The sequence below is a fragment of the Leucopleurus acutus genome, assembly GCF_964270905.1.
Source record: "Leucopleurus acutus genome assembly, chromosome: 2".
Classification (NCBI taxonomy): Eukaryota; Metazoa; Chordata; class Mammalia; order Artiodactyla; family Delphinidae; genus Leucopleurus; species Leucopleurus acutus.
This window is the reverse complement of record NC_139143.1, coordinates 48,378,672-48,400,532: the sequence shown is the minus strand read 5'-3', so window position 1 is coordinate 48,400,532 and position 21,861 is coordinate 48,378,672. Positions and strand designations below refer to the sequence as shown.

At 42.2% G+C, this 21,861-nt stretch overlaps 1 protein-coding gene across 2 annotated transcripts in view; it reads left to right on the top strand.

The window, feature by feature from the left end:
- PACC1 (proton activated chloride channel 1) overlaps window positions 1-21,861 on the top strand; it is a gene marked incomplete at its 5' end in the record, with an annotated part of 40,200 nt that overhangs the window by 5,827 nt on the left and 12,512 nt on the right. Inside the window, one exon of one of the 2 annotated variants that reach the window (XM_082861776.1) lies at window positions 21,615-21,824. The exons of the other annotated variant lie outside the window; for it this stretch is intronic. Coding sequence (XP_082717902.1) covers window positions 21,615-21,824 — 210 coding nt within the window. The remainder of the gene's footprint in view (window positions 1-21,614; window positions 21,825-21,861) is intronic. 2 annotated transcript variants of the gene reach the window in all.

Below are 21,861 nucleotides of genomic sequence, written 5' to 3'. Positions count from 1 at the left end.
ATTCCAGATGAGGCCCTGAGGCTCAGAGAGGCCAAGTGAAGTGTGGGAAGATCACATAGCTGGTCAACAGACAGACTGGATCAAGCTCTGTCTGAGCCCAGACTCTTTCTACTGCACCCGTGATTTTTAAAAAATATCTTAAGCATCCTTCTATTAAAGCCCAATGTGTAAAAGGTCGTAGCCTGACTACCCTCACTCTGACTCTAGGCATTGCCTCTGAAGCCCTCAGGTCCCAGGGAGAACTGTTCAGAAGCCCTGTATGTTAGTTTCTATTGTGTGTGTAACAGGTTACCACAAACTTAGTGACTTAAACTAAGTTTATTATCTGAGAGTCCTGGAGATCAGAAGTCCAAAATGGGTCTCACTGGGCTAAAATTAAGGTGTCGGCAGGCGAATTCCTATCTGGAGTCTCCATGATAAAACCCATTTTAGTGCCTTTTCCAGCTTCTCGAGGCTGCCTGCCTTCTTTGGGTCATGTCTCTCCTTCCATCTTCAGGTCTTTCTCACATCTCCTCGTTCTGCCTCCCTCTTCCATGTTTAAAGAGCCCTTGTGATTACATTGGGCCCATCCAGAGAATCCAGAATAGTTTCCCTGTTTTAAGGTCGGATGATTAGCAACTCTGATCCCATCTTTGCCGTGTAACTTGACATATTTATAGGCTCCAAGATTGAGGACGTGGGCATCTCTCGTGGGCCTTTATTCTGCCTACTGCACCCTGCGCTGCTCTCTTGCCCCCAGTCAGAAGAGAATAGATGGTGACAGCAGGAAGAGGAGGGAGGCCAGACTTGGAAAGATGAAGTTTCCTGTTGTGTTTCCTTTTATAGATAAATGCCAGGCGAATTAGGAAGTGGCCGTGATGACCTTCGACCTTGGCAGCCTCTCTTTTGCCTCAGGTTCCTGGGGCCTCAAGGCCTGAGATCAGGGCAGGCAGCCAGACCTCAGGCAGAGCAAATTTGGGGTAGTTCCTTTGGCTGGCAAAGCGCCTTCCCTGCTTTTGGGGAAACTCTCCTGGGCGCATCTCCTGTTTAGACTGCAGACAGTCCAGTGCACAGAAGCCCCTTTGGCTCATCTCAGTAGTGACTTGGCCCGAATTTGATGACCTGGTGTACAACTTTCAGAGCTCACTTCCTGCCTCTGAGTCCCCTAAGAATAATAAAAATAATGGTTAATGACAGCAGCCACCAATGATTAGGTGCTTTCCTCTACTAGGCCTGGGTGGGGCTTTTTCTATATACTTTATCCCATAATCTTCCCAGCCACCCTCTGAGGGAGGCGGTTAGTCCTAGTTTATAGACAGAAACCTGGGGCACAGAGAGGTTAAGTACTGTGCTCAGAGTTAAAGAGTAGCAGGGCTCAAATTGAACCCAGGGCTGTCTCTGAACGTGTTCTGACTCTGGCTCAGTTGTTCCTGGATGGGATGCTTTCTTGTTCCAAAATCCTCCCCTTCCTTCACCAGAGTCACTCATGGATTCCTTCACCCTTATGCCCAATGCTAAAACCACGAAGAAGGTGAGTGAGGCATGGCCTACTTCCGGGAACTCAGGCCATGTGGAGAGAGAAGGGAGGTTACCCAAAGAAGAACTTGCCCTCCTTCTACACAGCCTGCCCCGAGCTACCTAATGGGGTCTTTTTCTCCCTGTTACCTGCTTTCTAGTGTTCAGTACTTTTCCTTTGTAGCATTTGGCACAGCTGAGAGTGTCCATTTATTGACCATAATTCTTTCGTTAATTGTGTCAGCCCCTAGGCCCTGCCCCTGAGTTTTGTGAGGCACAAAGGTTTGTCCCCTCCCTACCCCCATTGTAACTCCAGTGCCTGGTAGAGTGCCTGGCCCTCTGTAGGTGCTCAGTGTGTATTGGTACCCTGGGAGAGGGAGGTGGGGATTTGGAGCAGGAAGGCATCTCATGTAAGCCAACTTGAATGAGTGAATGAGGGCCAAAGAAATGCTAGAGACAGGTGCCTCAGGAGTGAACGAAGGAGGGCTGGTTGGTGAAGGAAGTGGGACTAATCTGAAGGAGGGTGATATATGGGTGAAAAAGAAGGGCTAGCCAGGGAGGAGGGGTGTGTGCGCAAACATGTAGAGATGGGAATGACAATAGGGTGTTTCAGAGTCGGTGGGTGGTACAGTGGTTGGAGCAGAGGGTTGGTAGGAGAAGCAGAGGGAGGTGAGGTAGGAAAGCTCAGCTGGGTCGGACTGGGGGTGGCTTTGAGTGTCGGGATTTGGACTTTCTCTAGGGGGCAGGCAGTATTTAAAGGGAGTGGAGCAGAGCAGTAAGAGGAGTGAAGTGGGCATGTTAGGAAGTTCAGTGTGGCAGGTTGTGGGCCTGGATTAAGGTGAAGTGAGACAACTGTGCCATGTCAAAGGCTGAAGGCTGATGTGATAGGCTGCTTTGATGTAGGGGAGGGGGTAGAAGAAAGAAGACCCTGAGGTTGGAAGCCAGGTGAGTGGGAGAATAATACCATACAGAGACAGAGTCCGGAAGGGCAAGTGGCTGGAAGAGAAGATGCTCATCTGCGGTGCACACACCACGCTTCAGTTGATGTGGTGGGTCTGGTTAGAGATGGCCTAGAGGCAGTGAGAGGTATAGGATTGACCGGAGAGAGGACCCGTAGTGGGCGGTTTAGGGGCCTGGAAGAAAGCCAGGGACACAGAACGTGGAATGAGCAGGAGAGGGCCATGGAGACTGAGCCTCGGAGGATGTCCACACTTGGAGGTCAGAAGAGGAGGTGGAGCTGGAGTTGAATGCAGGGCCTGGAACTAAGAGTAGCAGGACAGGAAGACAGTATGAGGCTGCTGAGCATTTAGCAACCGAGGTTTGAGTTAGCACCTAGCGCCCAGGATTATGTTCCCAATGTTACTCTCTGAGATAAAGAATTCCATACCATAATGTGGTAAAAGCCTCAGTCTGTTCGTTGCCTCTCTCTCAGGGGAAGCACAACCACTTATTATTCTTTTCAAAGGGAGAGCTGAGACCAGACATGCTAATTGAATAAGCAGTTTATTACATCAGAGATGTAATCACATTGAGGAAAACAGTTAATTAGTCATTACAATCAGTTCTCCATGGAAACAGTTGTATATTAATAGAATAGACAAAGATAAGCAACCAAAGGAAAAATAGGTAAATTGGACCTCATCAAAATGAAAAACTTTTGTGCATCAAAGGCTACTATCAAGAAAGTGAAAAGATAGCCCGCAGGATGGGAGAAATTTTCAAATCATATATCCGATAAGGGACTTGTATTTAGACTATATAAAGAACTCTTACGCTCAATAATAAAAAGACAACCCAATTAAAAAATGGGCAAAGAATCTGAGTAATGTTTCTTCAAAGAAGATATCCAAATGACCGATAAACACATGAAGAGATGCTCAACATCATTAGTCATCAGGGAAAGGCAAATCTAAACCACAGTGAGATACCACTTCATACCTACAAGGATGGCTGCAATCAATAAGATGATGAGTAACAAGTTTTGGTGAGGATATAGAGAAATTAGAACCCCCATACGTTGAAAGAAGTCAGACACAAAAGGTCACATATTATATGATTCCATTTATGTGACTTGCCTAGAATAGGTAAATCCGTAGAAAGAGAAAGTATTGGGTTGGCCGGAAAATGCCTTCGGTTTTTAAGTAAAAATAAAAGACACATTTTTCATTTTCACCAAGAACTTTATTGCACAATGTATTCACCCTTTTGTGCCACTACCTGCTGCCATTTTTCAGGCAACTTCATAATTCCACATTCCCAAAACTTTTTATCTTTTTGAGCAAGGAACTGTTCTAGGTGCCTTTTACAGTCTTCCAGGGAATTGAAAATTTTTCCATTAAGAGAATTTTGTAAAGACCGAAATAAATGGAAATTCGAAGATGCAATGTCTGGTGAATACGGCACATGAATCAGAACTTCCCAGCCAAACTGTAACAATTTTTCCTCGGTCGTCAAAGAAACATGCTATCTTGCGTTATCCTGTTGGAAGATTATGTGTTTTCTGTTGACTAATTCCAGATGCTTTTCCACGAGTTCTGCTTTCAATTGGTCTAATTGGGAGCAGTAGTTTTTGGAATTAATCGTTTTGTTTTCTAGAAGAAGCTCATAGTAGAGGACTCCCTTCCAATCGCACTGTATACACAACATCACCTTATTTGGATGAAGACCGGCCTTTGGTATGGTTGGTGGTGGTTCATTTCGCTTGCCCCATGATCTCTTCCATTCCACATTATTGTACAGTATCCACTTTTCATCGCCTGTCACAGTTTGTTTTAAAAATGGAACATTTGGGACTTCCTTCATGGTCCAGTGGCAAAGAATCCGCCTTACAATGCAGGGGACGCAGGTTCGATCCCTGGTCAGGGAACTAAGATCCCACATGCTGTGGGGCAACTACACCCGTGTGCCGCAACTACTGAGCTGGTGTGCCTCAACTAGAGCCTGTGTGCTGCAAACTACAGAGCCCGTGTGCTCTGAAACCCGTGCGCCACAACTACAGAGGCCTCGCGCCCTGGAGCTTATATGCTACAACTAGAGAAGAGAAAACCCGCACACCACAACTAGAGAGAAGCCCGCGCACTGCAACGAAGAGCCCGCATGCCGCAACTAAGACCGGATGCAGCCAAAAATAAATAAATTAAATAAATAAGTAATAAATCTTAAAAAAAAAAAAAGCGGAACATTTTCATTATGTTAGAGAATCGCGTGTGGAAATATGGTCAAGAAGGTTTTTTTGGCTCAGCTTATGTGGAACCCAAACATCCAAGCGATTAACATAACCAAGCTGGTGCAGATGATTTTCAACACTTGATTTGCATATTTTGAGTATGTCAGCAGCTATCTTCAGTGTGGTATAACGTTGATTGTTCTCAATTAATGTCTCAATTTGATTGCTATCAACTTCAACTGGTCTACCCAACCATGGAGCATCCTCTAGCAAGAAATCTCCAACACAAAACTTTGCAAACCACTTTTTACATGTTCAGTCAGTCACAGCACCTTCTCCATACACTGAACAAATTTGTTTTTGCATTTCGGTTGTGTTTTTACCTTTCTTGAAATAATAAAGCATAATATGCTGAAAATGTTGCTCTTTTCCATCTTCCATATTAGAATGACTACACAGAAATTCACAAATTTTGATAAGTCTTTTTTTAAATGCACGCTGATATGACAGCTCTCACAAACAATCTAACAGAACTGTTTCGAACAAAGTTAAGGACAACTAAGTGCTACCAGAGCCATCTTATGGAAAAAACTGAATGAAACTTTTGGCCGACCCAATAGATTATTGGTTACCAGGGACCAGGAGAAAGGTGGAGTGACTGCTAATGGGTGTGGAGTTTCTTTTTGGGTAATGACAACGTTCTGTAATTAGATAGTGGTTATGGTTATACACCTTGTGAATATTTTAAAAACTACAAAATATATTCACTTTAAAAAGGTAAATTTTAATGGTAGGTAAATTATATCTCACAGAAAAACCGAAACAAAATTAAAACAACAAACCCACCACGTCACTAAAAAGAAAAAAAGATGAAGAAGTCATTTCTTCTTCACAATCTGAATGCATCTTAGCCCAGTGCTCTCTGCAAGGTAGAGTCTTGCAGGGTTGCGGTAGTCAGCCAGTTTCCTTTCCTGTAAATAAAGGTCCCACAATGTTTTGCATATCCTCTTAATGGCCTGACTTACATTCTGGGGCAAGTTTGGGTTTTTGAAGCAATTCTGTCATGGGTTTTACAAAACTCATAAATTACCTTTCCCAAGAAAATCTTGTGCATTAGTTTTCTCTTCTACTACTGTGACTTTGCATATATATATAAAGGATGTATACTTTTAAAATACATTCATCCTGGGGCTTCCCTGGTGGCGCAGTGGTTGAGAGTCCGCCTGCCGGTGCAGGGGACGTGGGTTTGTGCCCTGGTCCGGGAGGATCCCACGTGCCGCGGAGCGGCTGGGCCCGCGAGCCATGGCCGCTGAGCCTGTGCTCCGCAACGGGAGAGGCCACAGCAGTGAGAGGCCCGCGTACCGCAAAAAAAAAAAAAAAAATACATTCATCCTGCTTGCCACAAAAAAAGCCAGAGTTTGGTTTTTCTGACTGCAGAGTGTGTGGGACATTTTCTCAGATATCCAGCACCCATCTAAAAGAATGGTAAAATGAAACGGTGTCTACTTTTAGAATCGGAGTGTCACGTATAGCACGTGTGGATGATAATTCTACAGTGTTTTATTTACGTTACATGCCAATTTGTGGATCAGTGAAGGGCCTGTGAAGAGGCTAAACCTGGCTTCTGTGAATGAAACAGAAGAGACTCTGGGCCCGTGTTCCCACGAGAGTAATTTGTCCAGGTACCCCTGCCAAGCAAATGCAGATGGTGCAGTTGTCATGTGACCTTTCTGTTAAATTAGTTTTTTGCCTTCAAGTTTTTGCCTTTTTGCCTTAAATTAGTTTGTTTTTTGAAGTTTCGAGAATAAGTAGGGAGAAAGTCACCTCTTTCCCTACCCAAAGGCACCATGAAGGCAGAACATTTCAAATCACGTTCTGGCTGTGATAGAGGAGACACCTGCCCACAGATGCCTGTCATTGTTCATTTTCATCATGTTGTACAGCCTAGACGTAATACGCAGTTTACCTTAAAAATGTTCTGCTTGTTTTGAAGTGATGTTTTTTCAATCAGATCTTCTTTTATCGTCATTAGTAACTGAATCTTAAGGACTGATGTTTACTGTCGTGTAGCGGAAGAGCATGCGCTAGGAGCCAGGACTCTAGGACTCTCATTCTGTGCCAGGTGTTGACTGTGGGACCAGGATCACTGCACAAGGAATGGGGTTGGACCAGATACCCTTTCAGGTCCCTACCAACTCTTAAAAATTCTATTCAGACGTTACACACCAGTTCAGTCCTTCACTTTTATCTTGTGATCTTTTCAAGCCCCCTCAGAATGTAGCAACCTGAAACCTGTTGCCACTGCAGTTATGAGCAGCTCATGACAGTGAATATGCTTTTACCTGCCATGTTTTTTTTTTAACATCTTTATTGGGGTATAATTGCTTTACAATGGTGTGTTAGTTTCTGCTTTATAACAAAGTGAATCAGTTATACATATACATATGTTCCCGTATCTCTTCCCTCTTGCGTCTCCCTGCCTCCCACCCTCCCTATCCCACCCTTCCAGTCGGTCACAAAGCACCGAGCCGATATCCCTGTGCCATGCGGCTGCTTCCCACTAGCTATCTACCTTACGTTTGTTAGTGTGTATATGTCCATGACTCTCTCTCGCCCTGTCACAGCTCACCCTTCCCCCTCCCCATATCCTCAAGTCCGTTCTCCAGTAGGTCTGTGTCTTTATTCCTGTCTTACTCCTAGGTTCTTCATGACATTTTTTTTTTCTTCTTAAATTCCATATATATGTGTTAGCATACGGTATTTGTCTTTCTCTTTCTGACTTACTTCACTCTGTGTGACAGACTCTAGGTCTATCCACCTCATTACAAATAGCTCAATTTCATTTCTTTTTATGGCTGAGTAATATTCCATTGTATATATGTGCCACATCTTCTTTATCCATTCATCCGATGATGGGCACTTAGGTTGTTTCCATCTCCGGGCTATTGTAAATAGAGCTGCAATGAACATTTTGGTACATGACTCTTTTTGAATTATGGTTTTCTCAGGGTATATGCCCAGTAGTGGGATTGCTGGGTCATATGGTAGTTCTATTTGTAGTTTTTTAAGAAACCTCCATACTGTTCTCCATAGTGGCTGAACCAATTCACATTCTCACCAGCAGTGCAAGAGTGTTCCCTTTTCTCCACATCCTCTCCAGCATTTATTGTTTCTAGATTTTTTGATGATGGCCATTCTGACTGGTGTGAGATGATATCTCATTGTAGTTTTGATTTGCATTTCCCTAATGATTAATGATATTGAGCATTCTTTCATGTGTTAGTTGGCAGTCTGTCTATCTTCTTTGGAGAAATGTCTATTTAGGTCTTCTGCCCATTTTTGGATTGGGTTGTTTGTTTTTTTGTTAATGAGCTGCATGAGCTGCTTGTAAATTTTGGAAATTAATCCTTTGTCAGTTGCTTCATTTGCAAATATTTTCTCCCATTCTGAGGGTTGTCTTTTGGTCTTGTTTATGGTTTCCTTTGCTGTGCAAAAGCTTTGAAGTTTCATGAGGTCCCATTTGTTTATTTTTGTTTTTATTTCCATTTCTCTAGGAGGTGGGTCAAAAAGGATCTTGTTGTGATTTATGTCATAGAGTGTTCTGCCTATGTTTTCCTCTAAGAGTTTGATAGTTTCTGGCCTTACATTTAGGTCTTTAATCCATTTTTTTTAAACATCTTTATTGGGGTATAATTGCTTTACAATGGTGTGTTAGTTTCTGCTTTATAACAAAGTGAATCAGTTATACATATACATATGTTCCCATATCTCTTCCCTCTTGCATCTCCCTCCCTCCCACCCTCCCTATCCCACCCTTCCAGTCGGTCACAAAGCACCGCGCTGATAGCCCTGTGCTATGTGGCTGCTTCCCACTAGCTATCTACCTTACGTTTGTTAGTGTATATATGTCCATGCCTCTCTCTCGCTTTGTCACAGCTCACCCTTCCCCCTGCCCATATCCTCAAGTCCGTTCTCCAGTAGGTCTGTGTCTTTATTCCTGTCTTACCCCTAGGTTCTTCATGACATTTTTTTTTTCTTCTTAAATTCCATATATATGTGTTAGCATACGGTATTTGTCTTTCTCTTTCTGACTTACTTCACTCTGTATGACAGACTCTAGGTCTATCCACCTCATTACAAATAGCTCAATTTCATTTCTTTTTATGGCTGAGTAATATTCCATTGTATATACGTGCCACATCTTCTTTATCCATTCATCCGATGATGGGCACTTAGGTTGTTTCCATCTCCGGGCTATTGTAAATAGAGCTGCAATGAACATTTTGGTACATGACTCTTTTTGAATTATGGTTTTCTCAGGGTATATGCCCAGTAGTGGGATTGGTGGGTCATATGGTAGTTCTATTTGTAGTTTTTTAAGAAACCTCCATACTGTTCTCCATAGTGGCTGAACCAATTCACATTCCCACCAGCAGTGCAAGAGTGTTCCCTTTTCTCCACACCCTCTCCAGCATTTATTGTTTCTAGATTTTTTGATGATGGCCATTCTGACTGGTGTGAGATGATATCTCATTGTAGTTTTGATTTGCATTTCCCTAATGATTAATGATGTTGAGCATTCTTTCATGTGTCTGTTGGCAATCTGTCTATCTTCTTTGGAGAAATGTCTGTTTAGGTCTTCTGCCCATTTTTGGATTGGGTTATTTGTTTTTTAAATGTTGGGCTGCATGAGCTGCTTGTAAATTTTGGAAATTAATCCTTTGTCAGTTGCTTCATTTGCAAATATTTTCTCCCATTCTGAGGGTTGTCTTTTGGTCTTGTTTATGGTTTCCTTTGCTGTGCAAAAGCTTTGAAGTTTCATGAGGTCCCATTTGTTTATTTTTGTTTTTATTTCCATTTCTCTAGGAGGTGGGTCAAAAAGGATCTTGTTGTGATTTATGTCATAGAGTGTTCTGCCTATGTTTTCCTCTAAGAGTTTGATAGTTTCTGGCCTTACATTTAGGTCTTTAATCCATTTTGAGCTTATTTTTGTGTATGGTGTTAGGGAGTGATCTAATTTCATACTTTTACATGTACCTGTCCAGTTTTCCCAGCACCACTCATTGAAGAGGCTGTCCTTTCTCCACTGTACATTCCTGCTTCCTTTATCAAAGATAAGGTGACCATATGTGTGTGGGTTTATCTCTGGGCTTTCTATCCTGTTCCATTCATCTATCTTTCTGTTTTTGTGCCAGCACCATACTGTCTTGATTACTGTAGCCTTGTAGTATAGCCTGAAGTCAGGGAGCCTGATTCCTCCAGCTCCATTTTTCATTCTCAAGATTGCTTTGGCTATTCGGGGTCTTTTGTGTTTCCATACAAATTGTGAAAGTTTTTGTTTTAGTTCTGTGAAAAATGCCAGTGGTAGTTTGATAGGGATTGCATTGAATCTGTAGATTGCTTTGGGTAGTAGAGACATTTTCACAATGTTGATTCTTCCAATCCAAGAACATGGTATATCTCTCCTTCTATTTGTATCATCTTTAATTTCTTTCATCAGTGTCTTATAATTTTCTGCATACAGGTCTTTTGTCTCCTTACATAGGTTTATTCCTAGATATTTTATTCTTTTTGTTGCAATGGTAAATGGGAGTGTTTTCTTGATTTCACTTTCAGATTTTTCATCATTAGTGTATAGGAATGCAAGAGATTTCTGTGCATTAATTTTGTATCCTGCTACTTTACCAAATTCATTGATTAGCTCTAGTAGTTTTCTGGTAGCATCTTTAGGATTCTCTATGTGTAGTATCATGTCATCTGCAAACAGTGACAGCTTTACTTCTTCTTTTCCGATTTGGATTCCTTTTATTTCCTTTTCTTCTCTGATTGCTGTGGCTAAAACTTCCAAAACTATATTGAATAAGAGTGGTGAGAGTGGGCAACCTTGTCTTGTTCCTGATCTTAGTGGAAATGCTTTCAGTTTTTCACCATTGAGGATGATGTTGGCTGTGGGTTTGTCATATATGGCCTTTATTATGTTGAGGAAAGTTCCCTCTATGCCTACTTTCTGCAGGGTTTTTATCATAAATGGGTGTTGAATTTTGTCAAAAGCTTTCTCTGCATCTATTGAGATGATCATATTGTTTTTCTCCTTCAGTTTGTTAATGTGGTTTATCACATTGATTGATTTGCATATATTGAAGAATCCTTGCATTCCTGGAATAAACCCCACTTGATCATAGTGTATGAGACTTTTAATGTGCTGTTGGATTCTGTTTGCTAGTACTTTGCTGAGGATTTTTGCATCTATGTTCATCAGTGATCCTGGCCTGTAGTTTTCTTTCTTTGTGACATCCTTGTCTGGTTTTGGTATCAAGGTGTTGGTGGCCTCGTAGAATGAATTTGGGAGTGTTCCTCCCTCTGCTATATTTTGGAAGAGTTTGAGAAGGATAGGTGTTAGCTCTTCTCTAAATATTTGATAGAATTCGCCTGTGAAGCCATCTGGTCCTGGGCTTTTGTTTGTTGGAAGATTTGGGGTTTTTTTCTTTCTTTTTTTTTTTTAACATCTTTATTGGGGTATTTGCCTGTGAAGCCATCTGGTCCTGGGCTTTTGTTTGTTGGAAGATTTTTAATCACAGTTTCAATTTCAGTGCTTGTGATTGATCTGTTCAGATTTTCTATTTCTTCCTGATTCAGTCTTGGCAGGTTGTGCATTTCTAAAAATTTGTCCATTTTTTCCATGTTATCCATTTTATTGGCATAGAGTTTCTTGTAGTAATCTCTCATGATCTTTTGTATTTCTGCAGTGTCAGTTGTTACTTCTTCTTTTTCATTTCTAATTCTATTGATTTGAGTCTTCTCCCTTTTTTTCTTGATGAGTCTGGCTAATGGTTTATCTATTTTGTTTATCTTCTCAAAGAACCAGCTTTTAGTTTTATTGATCTTTGCTATTGTTTCCTTCATTTCTTTTTCATTTATTTCTGATCTGATTTTTATGATTTCTTTCCTTTTGCTAACTTTGGGGTTTTTTTGTTCTTCTTTCTCTAATTGCTTTAGGTGCAAGGTTAGGTTGTTTATTCGAGATGTTTCTTGTTTCTTAAGGTGGGCTTGTATTGCTATAAACTTCCCTCTTAGAACTGCTTTTGCTGCATCCCATAGGTTTTGGGTCATTGTGTCTCCATTGTCATTTGTTTCTAGGTATTTTTTTATTTCCTCTTTGATTTCTTCAGTGGTCACTTCGTTATTAAGTAGTGTATTGTTTAGCCTCCATGTTTTTGTATTTTTTACAGATCTTTTCCTGTAATTGATATCTAGTCTTATGGTGTTGTGGTTGGAAAAGATACTTGATACAATTTCAATTTTCTTAAATTTGCCAAGGCTTGATTTTTGACCCAAGATACGATCTATCCTGGAGAATGTTCCATGAGCACTTGAGAAGAATGTGTATTCTGTTGTTTTTGTATGGAGTGTCCTGTAAATATCAATTAAGTCCATCTTGTTTAATGTATCATTTAAAGTTTGTGTTTCCTTATTTATTTTCATTTTGGATGATCTGTCCATTGGTGAAAGTGGGGTGTTAAAGTCCCCTACTATGAATGTGTTACTGTCGATTTCCCCTTTTATGGCTGTTAGTATTTGCCTTATGTATTGAGGTGCTCCTATGTTGGGTGCACAGATATTTACAATTGTTATATCTTCTTCTTGGATTGATCCCTTGATCATTATGTAGTGTCCTTCTTTGTCTCTTGTAATAGTCTTTATTTTAAAGTCTATTTTGTCTGATACGAGAATTGCTACTCCAGCTTTCTTTTGGTTTCCATTTGCATGGAATATCTTTTTCCATCCCCTTACTTTCAGTCTGTATGTGTCTCTAGGTCTGAAGTGGGTCTCTTGTAGACAGCATATATATGGGTCTTGTTTTTGTATCCATTCAACCAATCTGTGTCTTTTGGTGGGAGCATTTAGTCCATTTACATTTAAGGTAATTATCAATATGTATGTTCCTATTCCCATTTTCTAAATTGTTTTGAGTTTGTTATTGTAGGTCTTTTCCTTCTCTTGTGTTTCTTGCCTAGAGAAGTTCCTTTAGCATTTGTTGTAAAGCTGGTTTGGTGGTGCTGAACTCTCTCAGCTTTTGCTTGTCTGTAAAGGTTTTAATTTCTCCATCAAATCTGAATGAGATCCTTGCTGGGTAGAGTAATCTTGGTTGCACGTTTTTCTCCTTCATCACTTTCAGTATGTCCTGCCACTCCCTTCTGGCTTGCAGAGTTTCTGCTGAGAGATCAGCTGTTAACCTTATGGGGATTCCCTTGTGTGTTATTTGTTGTTTTTCCCTTGCTGCTTTTAATATGCTTTCTTTGTATTTAATTTTTGACAGTTTGAGTAATATGTGTCTTGGCGTATTTCTCCTTGGATTTATCCTGTATGGGACTCTCTGTGCTTCCTGGACTTGATTAACTATTTCCTTTCCCATATTAGGGAAGTTTTCAACTATAATCTCTTCAAATATATTCTCAGCCCCTTTCTTTTTCTCTTCTTCTTCTGGAAGAAGAGAAAATTGAATGTTGGTGTGTTTAATGTTGTCCCAGAGGTCTCTGAGACTGTCCTCAGTTCTTTTCATTCTTTTTTCTTTATTCTTCTCTGCAGTAGTTATTTCCACTATTTTATCTTCCAGGTCACTTATCCGTTCTTCTGCCTCAGTTATTCTGCTATTGATCCCATCTAGAGTATTTTTCATTTCATTTATTGTGTTGTTCATCACTGTTTATTTCATCTTTAGTTCTTCTAGGTCCTTGTTAAATGTTTCTTGCATTTTGTCTATTCTATTTCCAAGATTTTGGATCATCTTTACGATCATTATTCTGAATTCTTTTTCAGGTACACTGCCTGTTTCCTCTTCATTTGTTAGGTCTGGTGCGTTTTTATCTTGCTCCTTCATCTGCTGTGTGTTTTTCTGTCTTCTCATTTTGCTTATCTTACTGTGTTTGGGGTCTCCTTTTTGCAGACTGCAGGTTCGTAGTTCCCCTTGTTTTTGATGTCTGTCCCCAGTGGCTCAGGTTGGTTCAGTGGGTTGTGTAGGCTTCCTGGTGGAGGGGACTAGTGCCTGTGTTCTGGTGGATGAGGGTGGATCTTGTCTTTCTGATGGGCAGGTCCACGTCTGGTGGTGAGTTTTGGGGTGTCTGTGTACTTATTATTTTAGGCAGCCTCTCTGCTAATGGGTGGGGTTGTGTTCCTGTTTTGCTTGTTGTTTGGCATAGGGTGTCCAGCACTGTAGCTTGCTGGTCGTTGAATGAAGCTGGGTGCTGGTGTTGAGATGGAGATCTCTGGGAGATTTTTGCCTTTTGATATTATGTGGAGCTGGGAGGTCTCTTGTTGTCCTGAAGTTGGCTCTTCCACCTCAGAGCCACAGCATTGACTCCTGGCTGCAGCACTAAGAGCCGTTCATGCACACGGCTCAGAATAAAAGGGAGAAAAAGTAGAGAGAAAGAATTAGTAGAAGTAGAAAGAAAGAAAGAAGGAAAGAAAGAAAGGAGGGAGAGAGGGAGGATGGGAGGAAGGAATGAAGGAAAGAAGGAGGGAAGGAAGGAAAAAAGAAAGAAGATAAAGTAAAATAAAATAAAGTTATTAAATTAAAAAATAATTATTAAGGAAAAAAACGGACGGATAGAACCTTAGGACAAATGGTGGAAGCAAAGCTATACAGACAAAATCTCACACAGAAGCATACATATACATGCTCACATAAAGACGAAAAGGGGAAAAAATCATAAATCTTGCTCTCAAAGTCCACCTCCTCAATTTGTGATGATTCGTTGTCTATTCATGTATTCCACAGATGCAGGGTACATCAAGTTGACTGTGGAGCTTTAATCCGCTGCTTCTGAGGCTGCTGGGAGAGATTTCCCTTTCTCTTCTTTGTTCTCACAGCCCCCAGGGGCTCAGCTTTGGACTTGGCCCCACCTCTGCGTGTAGGTCGCAGGAGGGCATCTGTTCCTCGCTCAGCCAGGACGGGGTTAAAGGAGCCGCTGATTGGGGAGCTCTGGCTCACTCAGGCCGGGGGGAGGGAGGGGCGCGGGTTGCGGGGCGAGCCTGCAGCGGCGGAGGCCGGCGTAACGTTGCACCAGCCTGAGGGCTGCCGTGCATTCTCCCGGGGAAGTTGTCCCTGGATCCCGGGACCCTGGCAGTGGCGGGCTGCACAGGCTCCGCGGAAGAGGGGTGTGGAGAGTGACCTGTGCTCGCACACAGGCTTCTTGGTGGCGGCAGCAGCAGCCTTAGCGTCTCCCGCCCGTCTCTGGGGTTCGCGCTTTTAGCCGCAGCTCGCACCCGTCTCTGGCGTTCTTTCAAGCAGCGCTCTTAATCCCCTCTCCTCGTGCACAAAGAGGGAAGAAAAAGTCTCTTGCCTCTTCGGCAGCTCTAGACCTTTTCCCGGACTCCCTCCCGGCTAGCCATGGTGCACAAACCCCTGCAGGCTGTGTTCACGCCGCCAACCCCAGTCCTCTCCCGGCGCTCCGACCAAAGCCCGAGCCTCAGCTCGCAGTCCCACCCGCCCTGGCAAGTGAGCAGACAAGCCTCTCGTGCTGGTGAGTGCCGGTCGGCACCGATCCTCTGTGCGGGAATCTCCCTGCTTTGCCCTCCGCACCCCTGTTGCTGTGCTCTCCTCCGCGGCTCCAAAGTTCCCCTGTTTGCCACCCGCAGTCTCTGCCGGCGAAGGGGCTTCCTAGTGTGTGGAAACCTTTCCTCCTTCACAGCTCCCTCCCACTGGTGCAGGTCCCATCCCTATTCTTTTGTCTCTGTTTTTTCTTTTTTCTTTTGCCCTACCCAGGTACGTGGGGAGTTTCTTGCCTTTTGGGAGGTCTGAGGTCTTCTGCCAGCATTCAGTAGGTGTTCTATAGGAGTTGTTCCACATGTAGATGTATTTCTGATGTATCTGTGGGGAGGAAGGTGATCTCCATGTCTTAACTCTTCCGCCATCTTCACAACACCCCACCTGCCATGTTTTGAAGTGAACCTGTGGTCTCACATGGACCATGGGGGCTGGGAGTGCCTTCCAAGCAAAACAGCTATGGGTAGGTCCCTGTGCACAAACCACCGTACTTTGGGTCATGTGGCCCTGCAGCCAAGCTACATGTGCCTGATCAGGAATCAGCACCAGAGCTAAGGGAAGCCATCTACAGGCTGGGTGTGGAGAAGGGCAGTGTCTTGTGAGGTGCCTAATGGGGTACCCTATACAGGATACTCTCCAGGAGGGGGTCTGCATGCAAAACTCGGAGAGAGGGACTTCAAGAGTAAAGTGGAGCAGGGTCATGAGAGGAACACAGCGGGAAGGCAAGTGGCAGAGCTGTGAGGGTGCAGAAATTGACACAGTCCCACTAGGGACCTACTAAACAATAAGCAGCCAAAGTAGAATCAGAGACAAAGGAAGTTGAAAAAGTGAATTGCTTTAATTCCTTTTGGAGAACTAGAGCTGCTTTGTACCTTGGCTTCACTCTCAGCTACCCAAGGGATTTCCTTGGGGCTTCCTGGTTCCTCTTAGAGTAAACAGCCATTGTCAGCAGTAACCTGTTCTTCACAGCCTGAAGGAACCACACAGACACTTCTGGGAATTGCCATTCCTGTAAAGTAAGAATTTTCTAAACTATTTTACCAGAAATAATAAGGCACACCAGTTGGTTTTTTTAGATTGGATAATTTCTTTTATGTGCCTGAAATACACTAGTATTCTCTGACCAATTCAGGGTAGCTAGTAAGCATTGTAAGACTTAGTTCATCTGTTATTTGGGTTATTCATTCATTTAACAGACATGGAAACATTACATGACTACTATATGAAAGACACTGTATTCTGCCCCATCTCCATTTTATCTTCAGCATATATTTTTTCTAGTTAATTATTATGAGATTGTCATTCCATGCTCTTCATCTTTGTTATCTTCATCATTGAGGGCTTCATTTTTTGAGGAGTAGTGGGTACGTTCTGGGTCTCCAATAACAGTAATTCATTGAGCAGGCACTCTATAGTGCATTTTACAACAATCTCTCATTTGAAATGATTATTTCCTTTTCACATGAAGAAAGTTAGCCTTAGGAGCATTAAGTAACTGTCCTGGGTCACAGAGTATTTATATTTAGTAGCAGAGCTGGGGCTGGAGACCAAGCTCTTACTCTACCACTGGCCTAGATATCTGGTCTTTCAGTTCGCAAAACAAATGAATAATGAACACCAAATTATTTCTTCCTCAAAATCCTCCTGGTGCTTTAGGGACAGGGCTAATGCAACCTCTTCCACAAAGCCTTTGCTGATCTCTGCCCTTAGCCCTGCACTCCCCATTCAGCCCTCCAAGAAAAGGAAATCTCACATTTTACATCTTCACATCCTTCTGAATCCTGTAGCACTTGTAGCACAAACCATCAATCCTTCTCTCTTGATATCTCCCTGAAGCACCTAGTACGAAGTGTTGCATGTAGAGTTGATGCTTGATGTATATTTGTAGAAGTAAAGAATGAATGATTTCCTTCTCTCTGTCAACCTGGGACATTTAAAAGTTCTGTGCTTGGGCTTCCCTGGTGGCACAGTGGTTGGGAGTCTGCCTGCTGATGCAGGGGATGTGGGTTTGTGCCCTGGTCCAGGAGGATCCCGCGTGCTGTGGAGCGGCTGGGCCCGTGAGCCGTGGCCGCTGGGCCTGCGTGTCCGGAGCCTGTGCTCCATGGCGGGAGAGGCCATGGCAATGAGAGGCCCGCGTACCGCCAAAAAAAAAAAAAAAAAGTTCTGTGCTCCTCTTGCTTTTGTGCTTTTAAATAAAAGAAAATGAAATAATTATGAGCAAATACTCTTCTGTCTTTGTATTTGGAGTCCATCTCTTATAGACATCATTTGGTTGGATCTAGTTTTTAATCCAGGCTGACAGTCTCTGCCTTTTAATTGGAGTGTTTAGTCCATTTACATTTACAGTAATTATTGACATGGTTGCATTTGGTTCTACCATTTTGCTATTTTCTATTTGTCTTATATGTTGTTTCTCTGTTCCTTCTTTCCCAAAAGTTAGAAAACCTTACAGTATTGTTGTATAATTTTTGCTTTAGATAACCTAAAATTTTAAAAATATGTAAATAGCTTTTTATATTTACTTACCTATTTAACATTTCCTGGGATCTTTGTTCCTTCCGATACATCTGAGTGTTACCATCTAGTGTCATTTCAGAATTTTCTTTAGCGTGCATTGTAGGCAAGTCTATTGGTGATGAATTCTCTCAGCTTTTGTGTTTGAAAATAACCTTATCCCCTTCATTTTTGAAGGTTAGTTTTGCTGGAATTTTAAAATTCTCAGTTGACAGAATTTTTTTCTTTCAGTACTTTAAAGATGTTCCGTTGTCTTTTGACCTTCATTACTTATGATCAAAAGTTAACCTATCATTAGATATAATTTCCTGTATGTAATATGCGGTTTTTTTTCCTGGCTGCTTTCAAGATTTTTCTCTTACCTTTGCATTGGCTGTTTGACTATGATTTGCATAGGATTGGTTTTCTTATTTATCCTGCTTGGCATGTATTGAGCTTCTTGGATCTATAAATTGATGTTTTTTCTCCAGTTTTGGGAAGTTTGGGCCATTAGTTTTTCAGATATTTTTTGTGATCCATTTTCTCCCTTCAGTTACATGTTGTTAGACTGCTAGATATTGTCCCACAGTTGTCTAGGCTCTGTTAGTCTTTTTCTTCAATCTTTTTTTTTTTTTAGATTGGATAATTTCTGTTCATTTAACTTCAACTACACTGGCTTTTTTTCCTTGTCAACTTTTGCTGTTAAAGACTATGCTGTGAGTTTTTCATTTTATTTATTTTTCTTTTCAGCTCTAGAATTCCCATTGGTTCTTTTCTACAGTTTCAGATTCTCTATTTCCCCTCTGTTCATTCCTTATCCTTACATTTTCTTTTAAATCCTTAAAGTGCTGTAAAGTTCCTGTCTGCTAATCGCAACATTTGGGGTCATCTTGGCATTGGTTTCTATATACTGCTTTTTTCCTTGAGTATGGGTCACATTTTCTTGTTTTTGTGCATGTCTGGTGATTTTTTAATTGAACACTAGATGCTATTAATGACACGTTATAGAGGTTCTGGATTCTCTTATGATCCTCTGAAGAAGTTTTGTCTTAGCAGGTAGTTAAAATGACAAGACTCAAGTTCTAATCTATGTTCCTTGCATTAGCAGCAGCTGAAATCTCCACTCAGATCTTTTGGTTTCCACCTGCTGCTTTTTTGCTGGCCCTCCTGGTGTCTCCAGTCAAGAAGTTGAGCATATTTCATTTGCAGATTTGGGAGTTGACTACCCTATGTGGCTCCCTCCCTTTCAGGTTTCCCCCTAACTTTCTCTGACTGCTCTGCCATCCTTGAACTCTGTCCACTGTCACCCCCTCATGTGACTTTTTCTCTGTGTGTATGCATCATTGGTGTCTCTCCCTCTTCTTCTTTTTTTTTGGGGGGGTGGAATATAGTTAATTTACAATGTTGTGTTAGTTTCAAGTGTACAGCAGAGCGATTCAGTTTTATATATATATGGTTTTTTATTTACGCTTTTTCAGATTATTTTCCATTATTACAAAATATCGAGTATAGTTCCCTGTGCTACACAGTAGGTCTTTGTTGTTTACCTATTTTATATATAGTAGTGTGTATATGTTAATCCCAAACTTCTAGTTTATCTCACCCCACACCCCCTCCAGTATCCCCTTTGGTAACCTAAGTTTGTTTTATGTGTCTGTGGCTCTATTTCTGTTTTGTAAATAAGTTCATTTGTATCTTTTTTTTAGATTCCACATATAAGTGATATCCCATGATATTTGTTTTTCTCTGATTTACTTCACTTAATATGATAATCTCTAGATTCATTCATGTTACTGCAGATGGCATTATTTCTTCTTTATGGCTGAGTAGTATTCCACTGTGTGCATATATATATATATATATATATATATATATATATATGCACCACATCTTCTTTATCCATTCATCTATTGATTGGACACTTAGGTTGCTTCCATGTCTTGGCTATTGTAAATAGTGCTGCTGTGAACATTGGGATGCATATATCTTTTCGAATTAGAGTTTTCTCTAGCTATATGCCCAGGAGTGGAATTGCAGGATGATATGGTAGTTCTATTTTTAGTTTTTTAAGGAACCTCCATACTGTTCTCCATAGTGGCTGCACCTATTTACCTTCCTACCAATAGTGTAGGAGGGATCCCTTTTCTCTACACCCTCTCCAGCATTTATTATTTGTAGACTTTTTAATGATGGCCATTCTGACTGGTGTGAAGTGGTAACCTCACTGGAGTTTTGATTTGCATTTCTCTAATAATTAGCGATATTGAGCATATTTTCATGTGCCTTTTGGCCATCTGTATGTCTTCTTTGGAGAAATGTCTCTTTAGGTCTTCTGCCCATTTTTTATTGGGTTATTTGTTTTTTGGATATTAAGCTGTATGGCCTGTTTGTATATTTTGGGAATTAATCCCTTGTCAGTCACATAGTTTGCAAATATTTTCTCCCAGACCATAGGTTGTTTTATCATTTTGTTTATAGTTTCCTTTGTTGTGCAAAAGCTTTTTAGTTTAATTGGGTCCCATTTTTTTTTTTTTAATTTCCATTACTCTAGGAGATGGATCAGAAAAAATATTGCTGTAATTTATGTCCAGGAGTGTTCTGCCTATGTTTTCCTCTAGGAGTTTTATAGTATCCAGTCTTACATTTGGGTCTTTAATCCACTTTGAATTTATTTTTGTGTATGGTGTTAGAGAATGTTCTAATTTCATTCTTTTAGATGTAGCTGTCACAGCATGTAGTTTTCTACTACACAGATGTAGTTTTCACAGCATCACTTATTGAAGAGACTGTCTTTTCTCCATTGTGTATTCTTACCACCTTCGTCATAGATTAGGTGACCAGGAGTGTGTTGGTTTATTTCTGGGCTTTCTGTCCTGTTCCATTGATCTGTATTTCTGTTTTTGTGCCCCTACCATACTGTTTTGATGACTGTAGCTTTGCAGTGTAGTCTGAAGTCAGGGAGCATGATTCCTCTAGCTCCATTCTTCTTTCTCAAGATTGTTGTGGCTTTCAGGGTGTTTCGTGTTTCTGCATAAATCAAAAAATTTTTTGTTCTAGTTCTGTGAAAAATGCCATTGGGCTCTCGCTCTTCTTATAAGGATACTAGTCCTATTGGATTAGGGCCCATCCTTATGACCTTGTTTAACCCAATTATCTCCTTAACTGCCCTGTCTCCAAATATTGTCACATTGGGGGTTAGGACTTCAACATAGGACTTTTGGGAAGGGGCTGGCATCAGGACACATTCAGTCATTTACCATCTAATTGCAGAATGCCTGCTCTATTCCAGGCACAGCGTGAAGGGCTAGGGGTTCAGTATGGACAAGACTGGCCCTGTCTCTGCCCTCGTGGAGCTCACAGCCTAGGGGGATAAAAAGACATGTAGACAGTAGCATTGCAGAGTGATGACAGTGGACATAGGGTGCCCTGGGAGCACTGAGGAAGGGGTGCCCAAATCAAGTTATGGGGTCAGGGAAGGCTTCCTTGAGGAAATGCCTTTCTAAACTGAACCCTGAAGGATGAGTTAGGAATCCGCAGGAGCAGTGCCTCAGGCCAGGCTTGGGGTGTGAGGGGCTCCAGGGCTGAGGAGGGCACACTGGGAACAGTTGTTTAGTACAGCTGGTCCTGGGGGAGTGGAGTGGTCAGGGGATGGGGCCAGAGAGGTAGGCTGGGGCCGGCTCCCTTGCTGAGTTGTAACTGTCTGTCCCTCTAGAGGGGCGCTTCCTTCAGCTCAGGGTCCCCCTCCTGGCAGAGCAGGTGTGTGGTGAATGTCGACAGGGGCCGCGTGTTGTGATTCGGATGTGAGGGCTGAGGTGGGGAGGTTGGATGTGTGGGCAACCTCGGCTCCTTGGTAAAGCAGGTCGTGGGCCTGGAGGTTGCCCACCTCCTCTGGCTCACGTGTGTGTCATTGTCCTTCAGCCCTGGACAGCGAGTCCGCCTGCAGCAGCATCCGCTTTAGCAAGGCCTGCCTGAAGAACGTCTTCTCCGTGCTGCTCATCTTCATCTACCTGCTGCTCATGGCCGTGGCCGTCTTCCTGGTCTACCAGACCATCACGGACTTTCGTGAGAAACTCAAGCACCCTGTCATGTCGGTGTCTTACAAGGAGGTGGATCGCTACGACGCCCCAGGTAGAGCCTGCGCCAGGCAGACATCAGGCCCAGGCCT